Source organism: Rousettus aegyptiacus, unplaced genomic scaffold (assembly GCF_014176215.1).
Source record: "Rousettus aegyptiacus isolate mRouAeg1 unplaced genomic scaffold, mRouAeg1.p scaffold_m13_p_10, whole genome shotgun sequence".
NCBI classification, from domain to species: Eukaryota; Metazoa; Chordata; class Mammalia; order Chiroptera; family Pteropodidae; genus Rousettus; species Rousettus aegyptiacus.
Genome location: NW_023416285.1, coordinates 1,276,011 through 1,289,125, shown reverse-complemented (window position 1 = coordinate 1,289,125; position 13,115 = coordinate 1,276,011). Strand labels below are relative to the sequence as shown.

The 13,115-nt window shown below is 61.6% G+C and overlaps 2 protein-coding genes across 21 annotated transcripts in view; both read right to left on the bottom strand.

Annotated features, from left to right (window-relative positions):
* ADD1 (adducin 1) overlaps positions 1-1,848 on the bottom strand; it is a 69,528-nt gene extending 67,680 nt beyond the window's left edge. For 4 of the 14 annotated variants that reach the window (XM_016159209.2, XM_016159212.2, XM_016159215.2 and 1 more), the window contains exon 1: positions 1,683-1,843. The gene's annotated coding sequence lies outside the window, so the exon portion shown is untranslated. Of the gene's footprint in view, positions 1-1,682 lie in introns of all 14 variants that reach the window. The other 10 variants (XM_016159208.2, XM_016159211.2, XM_036227420.1 and 7 more) reach the window with 6 other exon arrangements.
* A 4,595-nt stretch (positions 1,849-6,443) lies between these two features.
* SH3BP2 (SH3 domain binding protein 2) overlaps positions 6,444-13,115 on the bottom strand; it is a 30,969-nt gene continuing 24,297 nt past the window's right edge. For all 7 annotated transcript variants that reach the window (XM_016159304.2, XM_016159307.2, XM_016159305.2 and 4 more), the window contains 8 exons: positions 12,120-12,208; positions 11,862-11,930; positions 10,244-10,904; positions 8,739-8,877; positions 8,442-8,497; positions 7,986-8,067; positions 7,503-7,562; positions 6,444-7,053 (listed from right to left, as the gene is read on the bottom strand). In XM_016159304.2, the coding sequence (XP_016014790.2) occupies positions 6,916-7,053; positions 7,503-7,562; positions 7,986-8,067; positions 8,442-8,497; positions 8,739-8,877; positions 10,244-10,904; positions 11,862-11,930; positions 12,120-12,208 (1,294 nt within the window). In that variant the 3' untranslated portion in view covers positions 6,444-6,915. The remainder of the gene's footprint in view (positions 7,054-7,502; positions 7,563-7,985; positions 8,068-8,441; positions 8,498-8,738; positions 8,878-10,243; positions 10,905-11,861; positions 11,931-12,119; positions 12,209-13,115) is intronic.

Genomic DNA, 13,115 nt, shown 5'->3' with positions numbered 1-13,115 from the left:
AGTTAAAATGTAAAACTAAATAAAATCAATTTAAACTCTAAATTTCACATAAAAATGTCTTTAAAATTAACTATCAAACTATTAAAAAATTGGGACAATTGAGAGAATTTTAACAGTAATTAGATGTTTGATTTTTGTAGTCCTTTCAAGAATGTTATAAAGCATATCGGTATTTACATTTCTGACTCAATACAATGACTACGTGAAATAACTAAAAACTAATAATCATCCAAAGAGATAGCTTTTACAGTAGAATCAATAAAACGAAACAAAACCCAACAAAACATAATCAGTATCCAATAACGCCAAAGAGTTAAAGGAGAAAATGATCAGCCATATAAATTATATTTTAGAGAAGAAACTATCCCACCTTTTGGAGACAGGTAGCATTTAGATTCGTGTCATTCAGTGAGCCTAACTAAAATCTAACTAAACACAAAACAAGCACTAAAACAAATCATACCATCTGTCCTGCTGTAAACCACATCAAAACTATGAAAAGCAGTGCTGACTGCCAAAACCATCCACTTCCTTAAAAAACAACTTTACCTCTAGTTTTCCCCAATAGTCAGACTTAAAGAGGTAGATTAAGATTTTGGATTTTTAACAATAGTGTACATACCGCTGACATTTGCATAATTTGCATAATTAAAGCTACAGTTTTTACAAACCTACCTTCACACAATTAATTAACTCACCCTCTGCCTGGTATACCCTCCCCACCCTGGTGTGAACTCCTACGTATCCACTGCGCCTCGTTTTCACCGGGGGCTTTTACGAACGCGTCTTGCAAAAGACACAGAGTTGACCTTTCAATAGCCTATTGGGTATTCCCATTAAGATTCCAAACAATTTTCACGTGGGGAAAAAAAAAAAACCTTTCTGTAATAACGTGCCAGCATTATATACGACTACAGCTGTGTTCTGGTCTTTGCGGATACAGGTGCTTTATGTCATTTGGGCACAAAATCATATGGTCACACCACCGGCAGTTTCGGATTAAGCAAAATATTTATTTTAAGGCAGCTATGCACGAAGAGAACACGAATCACCTGCAAAATATCTTGAACCGTGAATTACAAGAGTAAAAACAAAAGTGTTATAGGCCAAGAAAATGGAAACATCACATTCAAGAAATAAAACCCTCACGGTGCCCTTAAACAGAACCGAGCGTTCGCTAAGCTTCCTTCTCTCACTTGTCAGACGCGTGTCATCGCACCTGTCATTTTCACCTGAACTCAGAGGCCCTCCGACACCTCCCAGAAAGCGGGAGAGAAAGGAGCGGAGATGGCCAAAGGGCCCCTCGGTAAGGTCCAGGACACCCTATCACGGCCCGGGACGGCTCCGGCTTTGCCCTCTGGGCACGAGCGGCCGTCCTGAACCGAGGGCCGACGGCAGGATGCGGGCGCCGTGTCGGTCCGCGCGGCGCTCCGGGGCAGGGCCGGCCCACGAGCGGCCCGGAGCGCGCCCCGGCCCCGGGCCAGCTGGCCGAGGCGACCTCCGCTGCGCTGGCCCCTCCGCACGGGCCACGGCCGACAGCCGGCCCGCGCCCCGCGCCCGCCCCGAGAGCCGCCAGGTCCCCCGCCCAGCGGCCCCGCCCGCCCTGGCGGCTGCAGGCCCCTGGGCCTCCCGCCGCACCCCGCGCCCCGCGCCCCGCCGCCGCCCCCGGCCGCGGGCCTCACCTCAGTGGCGAATCGCGGGCAGTGCGCGGGCTCCCGGGTCCGAGTGCAGCCGCCGCCCGTCGCCTCCCGCTCCGGATCGGGCTCCGGCTCCGCCCCCTGTGCGCCGCGCACTCCCGGCCTGCAGCTCCCGCCCGCCCGGCCGAACGGCCTCTTCGCCCCCTCAGCCCTCGGCGCGGCCCAGGCCTCTCGCGCTGGGTGCGGCCTGAGGCGCCGCAGCCCAACAACGTGCCACCCCATAGGCCCAGCCCGCGCCGCGCGGCCCAGCAACGCGCCCTGCGATTGGCTGGCCGCGGGCGTGGTGGGGGCGGGGCCCGGGCGGCGAGGGGCGGGGCCGCAGCCGCAGTCCGCTGGGCTGGAACTCCGTGCGGCCCCGCCCGCGCGTCGCGGGGCAGCTGAAGTCGGCTGGGCGGCCCCACAGGCGGAGTCGCTGAAGGAGGCCCGGTTGGCTGTGCCAGTGGCGCCCGCTCCTCCGGAACCGCCCGTTCCCTCGGTGGTGGTCGCAGGTCACACCTTGGCGGAGGCCTCCCGCGACAGTTTACGCGATGCTCAGGAGGGCGTTCTAAACGGTCTCCTTGCTAGCTCCTCTCAGCCAGAGGTGCTGTCTAAGCCGGGTCCGTCCAGAGCCCGGGGCTGGGTCTCCGTGCCCGCCACGCCCACTCCTCCAGCAGACAGTCGCTGCCCCCATGGGCCCGGCCCTGTGCTGGGCTCTGTCCGAACCCCTGGCGGGCAGGCGAGCCGGTCCGCAGACAGTGTGGGGGCCGGGCTGGCAGCCAGGGTGGGGTCAGACGCAGCGAGGCCTGTGGACCCTGATAAGGCTCCACAGACAGGGCGGCTGCCTGGTGCCCGGGCCTGGCCTGCTCATGCACCAGTCGTCTTCTCATCCAGGGAGTCGATGAGACCACGTCACCTCCTGATGACCTGGAGGCTAGCCAAGAGTCCAGACCAGCCCCCCACACACATCCCTGTCACGCCTATTGTCTCATCTGGGCCTCCCAAAAGGCCCGGTAGGCAGACTGTTCCCTCGTTCCCTTCATACCCATGGAAAGCTGAGGCCCAGAGCTGGGCAGTGGGAAAACAGTGAGGAGCCCAGGCCTGCTCTCCCAGCAGGGGCCTCTTTAGCTTTGCGCACAGTAGGGGCAGAGATATCCTCTACAGATAAATAGTGACGGCTGCTCTCAGGGCACATCTCCTGGACAAGACTCCACAATTCTGTAGCATTCACGTCTGGGTCCCTGGCACCCAGCAACAAGGCTTGGCCCACAAGAAGTATCAGGGCTTGCTGAAGAAGGGAGGAAGGAAGAAGTAGAAGATAATCAAGCATGTTAAGCATAGACATAAAGGTACAAAAAAGAACAAATCATCATGGGGATGTAAAGTACAGACAGGGAATATGGTCAATAATATTGTAATAACTATTTGTGGTGTCGGATGCATACTAGACTTGAGGTGATCACTTCAAAAGTTATATAAATGTCTAACCTATATGTTGTACACCTGAAGCTACCGTAATATTGTATGTCAACTATAATCTAAATTTTAAAAACTTAAAGACCAAATCGAGCTTCCAAAGACGAAAACAATGTCAGAAATGAAAAACACACTGGTTGGGATGAATAGCAGATTGGACGCAACAGAAGAAAATGTGAACTAGAAGACATGGAAAAAGAAATTAAACGAAACACGGAGAGAAAAGAGCCCAGAAAAGAATAAACAGCACCAGTAAGCTGCAGGAGCTCGGGAGGCCTAGTATACGTGTAATTGGAGTCCCTGAAAATGGAGGTGGGCTTGGGAGGAGGATAGAAATACTATTTGAAGACATAATTGCTGATTTTTTTAAATTTTGATGAAAACTACAAACCCAGATTCAAGCAACTCAAAAAGTGACTCTGGCTTGCTACTGGGCTCTGGTGGAAATGGAGTGTTTTTATATAACGTCAAAAGTGACTTGAGGCCAGAACTGCCAGTCACTTGGTTCTGTCAGACTACCAAGGTAGAAAGTCAGATGTATTCTAACCTGGAAACAGATCCAGGATGGTGTTCCTGTACGTGCAGAGGTAGGTGGTCCAGACCCCATGTCACCTACCACTGTCACACCAATGTCGATCTCTCAGCTCACACCTATGATCTCAGGAGGATTCCCTGTGACAGTGACAGAGGCTGGCTCAATATGTTGGTGTGAACTAAAAATGGCCTGCTGCAACCCGCCGCTTCAGACAGTCTTTTCTGGACAGAGGGACGGGACGTGCCAGCACAGAGAGGGGCTGTATTTGTACGTGAGCTGCCTGTTGAGGGGCTCCAGGCCGCCAAGTCACAACCAGACAGAGGCTGTAGCCATCCTCTCACTGCTCCTCCTCTAGACACATGGATTTGGTTCAAGTACCAGCTCTGCCCCATATTTCTGTGCAGCCTGTGTTCTCTAGGCCTCTCCAGCAACCCATCCGGGCGGGCACTGGGCGAGAAGCCCCTTGGTCCTAAGCCCTCTACCTTTTCTAAGCTCCCTCTTAGACCAGCAGGGGGCATCCACACACCATGACCTGGAATTGGACTGGAGACTGAGAGCCTTCCAGACGTTTTGTGAGGTCTCATCGGACAGTAAAAACAACTCTTTCCATAATAAAAACCCCTATTTACAGGAGGTAGAGAGGCTTCCTGCACTCTTTCTGATCAGCGTAGGAAAGAAAGCACATCAGTTCCCTGTTTGGAGGAGCTTCCCTGCACATCTGTGGCCCTTTTCTCAAGCCCAGGAATGGAACCCAGCTCCAAAGGCACCACTATGCTAGGCAAGTCAGCGAACCCTCTCTGAGCTTCAGTTTCCCTATCTATAAGATGAGGGAGTAGGAGAGCCCCTAGAGCAGGTTTATTCCCAGACTGAAGCAGGTCAGCTGTTCCTCCCCCAGAGCTATGGCCCCCTGAGCTGAGTAAGGGCACACCTACAACCCTGGGAGGCCGACTATCTAGACACCCCACAATATCTGCAGCCATGAGGGGTGACAGGGAGCTAGGCAGGGGTAGCTAGGCAGACTCAGAGCAGCGAAGGACAGATCACACGGCAGTAAGTGGAGAGCTGGCACCTGAATCCAGGCCTTAGGCTCATTTTCCTCACCTGTAAAATGGGATAGCAGCTGCTTCTCCAAGCAAACTGTCAGGTATCCAGCTTAGCACCTCAAACAGAGTAAGTGCTGAGTAAGCACCCTCCGATCCTCTATGAGGAATAGAATGTTCACTGCGGGTGTCAGGAGTGGGACCCTGCAGTCCCTCCTTCATGCCGGACCATGCCTGGGATCCCATGTACCCAACACATGCACTCTTGCAGCTGAGGTCCTGGGCCCAGGGGCAGCTCACCAAGAAGCAGGCAGCAGTCCTGGGCAGCAGTCCCAGGGCCTGAGAGGAGGCAAAGCCAGGCCGGACCCAGGGTTACAGCCTGGGCAGCCACAGGCCTCAGCGGTCCAGGCAGCCAGAAGGACCGATCACATGTCTCTGGGCCCTAGAACGACCAACCTTCCAGCTCAGAGGTCAACTATGTTTCAGCCACTGAACTGGCTCTGAAGTGGCAGCGGATAGAACTGCTTCTCTGAGCCAAGCCCCAACTTAGAAATCGTGCAGGAAGAGAAGACACAGCCACAGTGGAGAAGTACGCCTTGCTGGGTTCCCCAAGCGAGTTCAGAGCGGAGGTCAAAGCATTATCACCACAGCAGAGAGGAACTGCTGGTTTTCCAGAGACGGTGCAGAACACCGGAAGCTCCCTGCAACCCAGACTCGACTGTGACTGCACTGACCCCTCACCCCGGGTGGGCTGAAGAGGAAGCATGTGCAGACGGTACTGGTCACTTGGTTCTTGGAAGCAGATGGCCGTGGTCCCCACTGCACCTCACAGCATTCGGGGGTTGTGACCTCCCATGTCAGCTGACCCACCTCATCTCTTCCTCTTCTCCAGCAAACCGCCCCACTCAGAACATGCGCAGGGTGGCCCAGGGTGGCGGTTGGGGAAGAGTTCGAAGGGCCTTCTCCAGGGGACAGTTAACAGCTGGCTGGTGGGCACAAGTGCTGTCCTCAGTGTGGGTTGTACACAGCAAACTCCTCTTTTCCAATACAAAGTGCAGTGACGATTGGATGACCCTGGCGTCCCTGCCTGCCCTGACCCCCAGCTGAGGCTCCTTTTCACACACAGAGAAACCCAGCCTGGGCGGCTGTGGCAGGAGGGGCTACTGGAATCCACGGCAGAGGGAAGGGCCGCCCAGGGACAGGTCTGAGCCCTGTGGCTGGGGCCTTGGCATCTAGATACCACCATCCCTGCCCACCCTTCGCCTACTCAAGGCCTGTTCTTCCTGCTCCTATCTGTAGCCATCACTTCCTCCAAGAAGCCTTCCTGGAACCCCTGGCTGGGTTCCAAGCTCTGAACCCCTGCACACCCCGCTGCTCTGGACAGCGTAGGCTGTGTGCACCTCCCGCCCAGATGTCTCCCAGTAACCATTTGCTAATCGAGCAAGTGGCCCAGCTGGAGATGCAGGGACCTTTAAGCTCTGCAGCCCCACCGCCCCGGACCTGACCTGTGGCAGCAGAACCTGGTGCTTCAGAGTGTGAGCTCTGAACCCAGGTGGCCGGGGTCTGCATCCTGCTGAGTTACTGGCTGTGGCCCCAGGGCAGGCCACTTAGCAACCTGTGCCATTAGACAGGGAGGCCACTTCTTAGGGCTCCCATGAGCTGAGCTGTGGTAGTCATCTCTCAGATATCAGAGCAGGTACTCAATGAGGCCTGGCCACCGAGGCAAAATTCATCTGTGCTTTTATTGTGAGGCACAGGCCCCTCCTGGACCCTGTGTCTTAGCAGTCCTGGGGAGGTCCTGGAGCCAGCTCCTGCCCCAACCCCAGATATCCCAGCCCTGCCCAGCTCCCAGCCCAGTGCAGGTGGGTGTGCTGGGGGGAGGGCCAGAACGCCTATCCACGAAGCCCAGGCAGGGCTCAGTCCTGGGACCTCCGGCTCCTGGAAAGTGGGGCAGGCCAGGTGGGATGGGATGGGAGAGCCTCCCAGTCCTCTGGGGCCTGGCCCAGCCCCAAGGACCCAGCCTGCTGGGTGGGGCCTGGCCTGGCAGATGCCACAAGGTGTGTCGGGGGAGGCCTCAGGTCAGAGCAGGGTGCTCACTCCCACGCCGCCTACCATGCAGGCCAGTCTCCTCTGTGTGGCCTGGGGTGATGGCCGCAGAGTCGCCTCTACCAAGTAGCATGAGGTGCGGTTGTCACCTGGGCCCGGCATAGCCATAGGGGTGCTGTAACAGCAGGCTCTGGTGGCTGGGCAGCAGGTGGGTGTGGTAGTGCTCCACCAGGCTGCCCACGCTCACAAACAGGACCTCGCTCTCCAGGTAGAATTTAGAGTCCTGAGGGGCAAGGCGGGGGGTAAATGTCAGGGGGGCCAGGCCAGTCTGCCCCTCCCTACGAAATGGGACAGTCAGCCATAACAATAGTCGGGCCTGCTCCTGCTGCCCCATGCTCCCTCCGTGCCTGCCCCCACCAAGTTCCAGCCTTACCCGCCCCCCCCCCCCACCCCGCCACAGCTCTGCCCAGAGGACGCAAGCCTGGTACATAAATGAGCCCAGGACGGAGGGCTGATCACCCACCCTCTCCAGGGTCAGCTGAGGACAGAGCTAGGCAAGGAGGTAGGGAGGCTGAGGCAGGGGGAGAGGGGAAGGCAGGGGAAGGTGTCCAGAGGTGCCAACCTCAGCCCATCCACTGCTCTATTAGCAAGGCTCGGTCCTGCCCCCTGCCCCACACCCCAGGCCAGGGTCCCCCTCCTGCCCAGGGTCCTCGGGCAGGGCAGCCCATTCACCTTCTCAAAGATGCGGTAGTTCCTGACTTTGCTGCAGGCTTCGTCCCAGACGACCAGAACCTACAGGGACAAAAGCAAGAAGCAGTGGAGGACAGGCTGGGAGCAGCGCTGACCTTAGGGGGGCCACGCCTTGGGGACCGAGGGGGCAGCATCAAGGCTGGGTCCTGTGGCCCTCTGAGGTAGCTCAAGGAGGGGTCACCCTGCACGTGGACAGCAAGGTCAAGAAGGGCAGCCCCTCGCCCTGAGGCTCCTGCCCTCAGATGGCTTCTGATGAGACTTAAAAGACAGTAGCAGGTGCCTGATCTACCCCAGGACCACTTCTGATACACACAGGGAAACTGAGGCTCAGCGAGGTCATGCATGTCACCCTTGGAGAAAGAGGCAGAGCGAGCAGATATCCTGCCGTTCCGACCGCAGCACAACCGTCCGCTGGGGATCTCTGCTCGGCAGGGTGGCTGCCAGGGCACCCTCCCCAGGGCCTACCTTCCCAGACTTGGTGGAGGAGTTCCGGATGCAGTAGAGTCCGTCCTGCGGCTCTCCCCGGGGACTCGTGGTTTTGAATAGCCTACACAAGACAGTCGACAGCTGAGTCATCCTCAGCCGGCTCTCGGGGACCCTCCGGCCCCCTCCTCGGTGTGGCTTTAGTCCTCCCGCCACCCTGCACCTCGAGTGCCGAGAGCAACGGGGCCTGCGAGGGCCCGTGCAGAGCTCTGGGCCCCGCCAGGGTGCCAGCCGGCAGGGGGACTGAGCTGGTGGCATCCGCTGCCTCACCAGGTTTCTCCGTGCACTCGGCCGTGCGTGAACCTGTGCCAGCAACTGCTCAGCACCAAGGTGAGTGAGGGGAACAGAGAGGCAGAAAGACGGGAGGCTAGGGGCTGGGGAGGCAGGGAGCCTCGTGTCTGCAAAAACCAGGCTTTGCAGAGAGGCCTTCGCACTGACCTCTCCACTTCGAGGGATTCTGTGGTGTTGACAAAGACCGAGCTGGGCAGCGGCACCTGGAGAGAGGCCAGCGGAGGTCAGTGCCAAGGTCTGAGTGACGCTCGTACCAGCACCCGCCCACACACCCTGGCTGCCAGCCTCTGCCAAGATCCCCAGCTCTGCACCAGGTTCCACCCCCTCAATGCCAGGTTCCTGGGGGCTCCTGGCTCCAGGTGGCCAGTGAGGGGCCATGCTGGCCTGCAGCTGTCCTAAGGCTGCCCACCCGTGGCTGGGATCTGGGCTCTCGCTCAGCCTTGCCTTCTCATAGTCCTCATCAGAGTCCTCCCCACCAGCGTCGGACTGCGAGGAGCCGGCCCGCGAGGTGCCGGTCTGCGAGGGCAGCCGGGGTTTCTCAAAGGAGAAGCTCCTGAAACTCTGGCCATCGGGGGGCGATCGCCTGGGAGGGGGAGGAGGAGAAAGTCGCGTCACTGTCACTCACCCGGCCGGGGCCCCTCTGCCGCTTCCACACGGCACCCCCGTGCACCAAGTGACCGCGTCAAGCTCAGCACTGGGACTCACGGGGTCCGTGGCTGTTACAGCCCATGACCACAGAGCCCAGAGAGGCCCGTGCTGGCTGCCCTGGGGTGGCAGAATCGCCTGAGACCTGGCAGCCTGAGCTGGGGTCAGGACTGACGCTAACACTGGCACGGGGGGTCCTGGGGCCTTGACCTCCGGGGTCATCACACTACGGACGATCGCCTTGGATGCTGTAGAAGCCCCGGGCTTGTATGTGTGGCGGGGAGAGTCTCGGCCCCAGCTCTGCCACTGACCAACTTTGCAACCTCAGCCAAATCACGCCCCTCCTGGAGCCAGACCGTGGATGGACGTGAACGGCCAAGTCCAAGAGGCAGGCCCCACGTGTGTGGCCAGGTGGTCCCGAGCCTCTGAGGCCTGGGAGGGGCCGTGGGCTGCCGGCGAGGCTGTGCTGTGGACAAGCGGGCCTCGTACCGCCGCCCTGCAGTGGCACCCGGATCCGGGCTCAGAGCCAGCACGCAGCCCAGAGACGAGACTCTGTCTGCAACCCCATGGCCACTCGTGAAAAAGAGCCACAGGTGGGGTAAGGGGGCCCCCCAGGCACCCTCCCATGGGCGGCAGTGCCAACAGTCCTGGGGAGAGGGTGCCCCGCCCTGCAGCCCCCCAGAGCCTCACTGCTGCGGGCCCCGGACACCTCCGAGCACGGGCTGCCGGCACGGATGCGGTGGAAGTGGGGGGCACAGGGGCGCTGCCCAGCGATAGAACAGAAACACTTCACGCGGGCCTTAGGGGTGAGTCACGCCATGCTCCACACTCCAGCCAGTGCTGGTCGGGAAGGGCACAAAGGCAGCCTTGCTGGCCCCGGAGCCAGGGACACAGCCAGAGCCCCAGGCGGGGTCGGGCAGGCTCTGGGCCAAGCTCCCACCCCCACACGGCCGCTCCCAGGGCTGGCAGTCTGCCCTATGGCTCCAGCCCCACCCCTCCCCCCACGCTCTCACTAAGACCTGTGCCCCCGAAGTCCCTCCCTGCCCACTGCTCCGAGGCAGCCAAGGGCTCCAGGCCCACCGCCCACTGGGCTGGACACCCCTCAAGGGCAATACTGGACACCCCCTTTGCCCTTGGGCCAGGTGCAAAGGAGGCCACTCAGCCTCAGCAGAGCCTTCCTGCCCCCACACCGGGGCCATGTGCCGCCCCTCGTGGGCTGAGTGCCAGGGATAGGGAGCAGGGTGCTGGCAGGGGACTGGCCAGCTCAGGGAGGGGTCTCAGTGGCACCAGCGCCATACACTCACTGGAGATGAGGAAGGGGGGGCTTCTCCGGCTTGGGTAGGACCACGGGCCGGACTGTGGCCTCCAGCACGGGCAGCTTGAGCACAGGAGGCTTGGGGGCCACGGGGGGCACAAAGAGTCCAGGCCTGGCCGTCTCCCTCGGGGAGGCCTCTTCAGCGATCTTCAGGAACTTGGGCTTGTTGGCTGGCACGGGCGGGGGCTCGGGCGTGGGCAGCCCCCGGGGAGACAGGTGGAAGGACTTGAGCTTATCACAGTTCCTAGAGGTGGCCGTAGCCATGCTGGCGGAGCTGCAGGTGGAGCTGCAGGTGGAGCTGGCCCCGTGGCTGGGGAGCCGGGGCTCTGGGCTGGGGCCCTCGTGGAAGCAAGGGGGTTTCCGGAGGTGGGGCAAGGTAGGCAGGCTGCCCACCGGGGGGTCGCTCATCCTCCGGGAGGCAGCGGGCACCCTGGGGCCCAGCTCGGCCCGCCTCAGGCCCAGCAAGTCCCTCTTAGAGTCCTCGGGAGCCACGCTCGCGTCCGGGAGGCCACGTTTGGGGGGCGGGGGTGGCAGCAGAGGGCCTGGGCCCTTGGAGGTAAAGGAGTGGGCACGGAGCACGTCAGACAAGGCTGGCTTCCTGGCGGTGGGCACGGGAGGCGGGGGGTAGGCTGGCGGGTGGGTCAGGGCGTCTGCAGAACAGAGAGACCTGGTTGATGAGCAGGTGTCACCTGCTGGAAGCTGGACCCACACCACCTCCTCTGGTGACAGACGCCCAGGGGTTACGTGCCCCCCACACACAGCCCCCATGCTCAGCATTTCCGACACAGCCTTCCTCCCGGGGTCCTAGCCCACGAGGCAGAGAGAAGCGAGGGTGGAACCCGTGAGTGAGGGGCCAGGGAGAGATGTGGGGCTCGGAGCTGAGAGGGGCGGGGCCCCGGGCCGAGGGCCCGGGGGGGCTGGGGCCCCGGCGGGAGGAAGCAGGCAGGAGGGAAGGGGCCCAGAGGAGGGCACGGGAGTGGGGGCCGAAGCACGCAAGGACCAGGACGCTGGAGAGGACGCTAAGGAGGAGGGAGGCCGAGGGGAAGGGCCGTCCGAGTCCCCAGGATTAATGACGCCAACCAGCACGAGAGCAGCCAGGAGTGGGGGGCACGGGGGAGAAGCGGGACTTGAGGGGGAGTGGTGACACAGGACGGCCGGCAGGGTGGCAGGGTGGCAGACAGGCAGGCCCGGGCCTGCCCCGCCCACCCTGCGCTTCTCTGCGACGCACGAATGTGACGCCTGGCACACGCCTGTGTCCCTCACAGGGCCGCGCGCTTCGGGAGGTGGGGGCGGGCGTGGGGCCGCAAGTGACCCTCCGGCCTACAGAGCCCCGTGGAGAGCTGGCAGCCACAGGGAGCGTGCCCTGCTCGGCGCGCCTCCTCCTCGGGGTCCCTCCTGCCACTCTCGGCCCCAGGACCAGCCCTGTCTCTGCATCCCCACGCCCCAGAGACAGGGCCAGGCAGCCGGTCTGCTCTGTTCCTCCGGACACTTGGCCACGACAGGGAAATCGAGGCCCAGGGTGGAGCCTGAGGCCACAGGGAGCAGCGCCTGGGTCCCACCCCCTGCTCCCAGCCCCAGAGCGCCCCAGGCCCTCCCGGGCCGCCTACCCTCAGGCCTCCCAGGCTCGGGGGAGTCAGGCTCCAGGTACGAGTCGTCCTCGTCCTCGTGCTCGTAGTCTGTGGGCAGACGAGGTGGGGGGGGGGGGGCCTCAGAGCACTGCTATGTCGGGGAGCCCGGGGACAGCGGGCAGGACGGCCAGACCTGACTCCCCTCCTGTGCAGCGGCCCCCGCAGAGGCCAGCCCCGCCACTGCCAGGGGCCAGGCGTGGAGAGGCAGCGTGCGGGACGCCCCGAGCAGGGCCTCACCTTCGCTGTCCGTGGGGTATGGCGACAGGCTGATGTCCACGGGCCGCTCGACCGCACCATAGAAGCTGTCGGTGTCCGAGCTAGAGTCACTGGGGGCGGGGAGGGCAGGCGGGTGGGGGCGGTGAGCCCGGGAGGGGATCCGGGCTCACGCGCACACGCGGACACACGGACGTGGGCGCAGATACGCGCAAGGAACCAGAGACGTGGACACGCAGCCAGACACACGGAGGGACACGAGACGACGACAGACAGACACGCGGACACCTAGAGACACAGAGACGCGCTCCGCGCGCGGTCACGAGGCCCAGGGTGGGGACCGAGGCTGTGGCGCCTCCCTCCCCAACTCCACTGCGGCTCTCGCCCCAAGTGCGGCCCCCAGACCGGCCAGATGCGGCCAGGCCTCAGGGCCCACGTCCCCATCTGCTCCTGCCGGTGGGGGGCGGGGGGGAGGGGGGAGGACGCTGGCAACTCCAGGCGGAGCCCGAGCAGGACGCTGCTGCGCGGAGCCCGGGAGCCCGGGGCGAGGAGCGCCCGGAGGCCGGCCTGGGGCCCGCCCGGGGTGGCTTCCGTCCCCGCCCCGCCGGGGCTGGGCCACCTCGGTGACCTCGCAGGGCCCCAAACAGACTGAGCCAGTGCCCTGGGGACTCAGTTCGGTCTCGCTCCCAGGCGAGCCCAGGTGGACGGGGTGGGGGGACCCAGAGCTCTGAGCTGCTACAAGTGCCGGGCCTCCTGGGCGAGCAGGTGAGACCGCACGACCCCGAACGAGCACTACCAACAGAGACACGCGTGGGCTCGCACGCTCAGGGGCACGCGCGCGGGCTCGCACACTCGGGGGCGCGGGCTCGCACGCTCGGGGGCACGGGCTCGCACGCTCGGGGGCACACACATAGGCACATCCCGCAGCCGGCACCTTCTGAGAAGGTTTCGAGGAGGAGCCTCCGGGCCAAGCCCCTGGGGCTGGGAGCCGGGCATGCGTGTCATGCCCAGGGCCCCAGC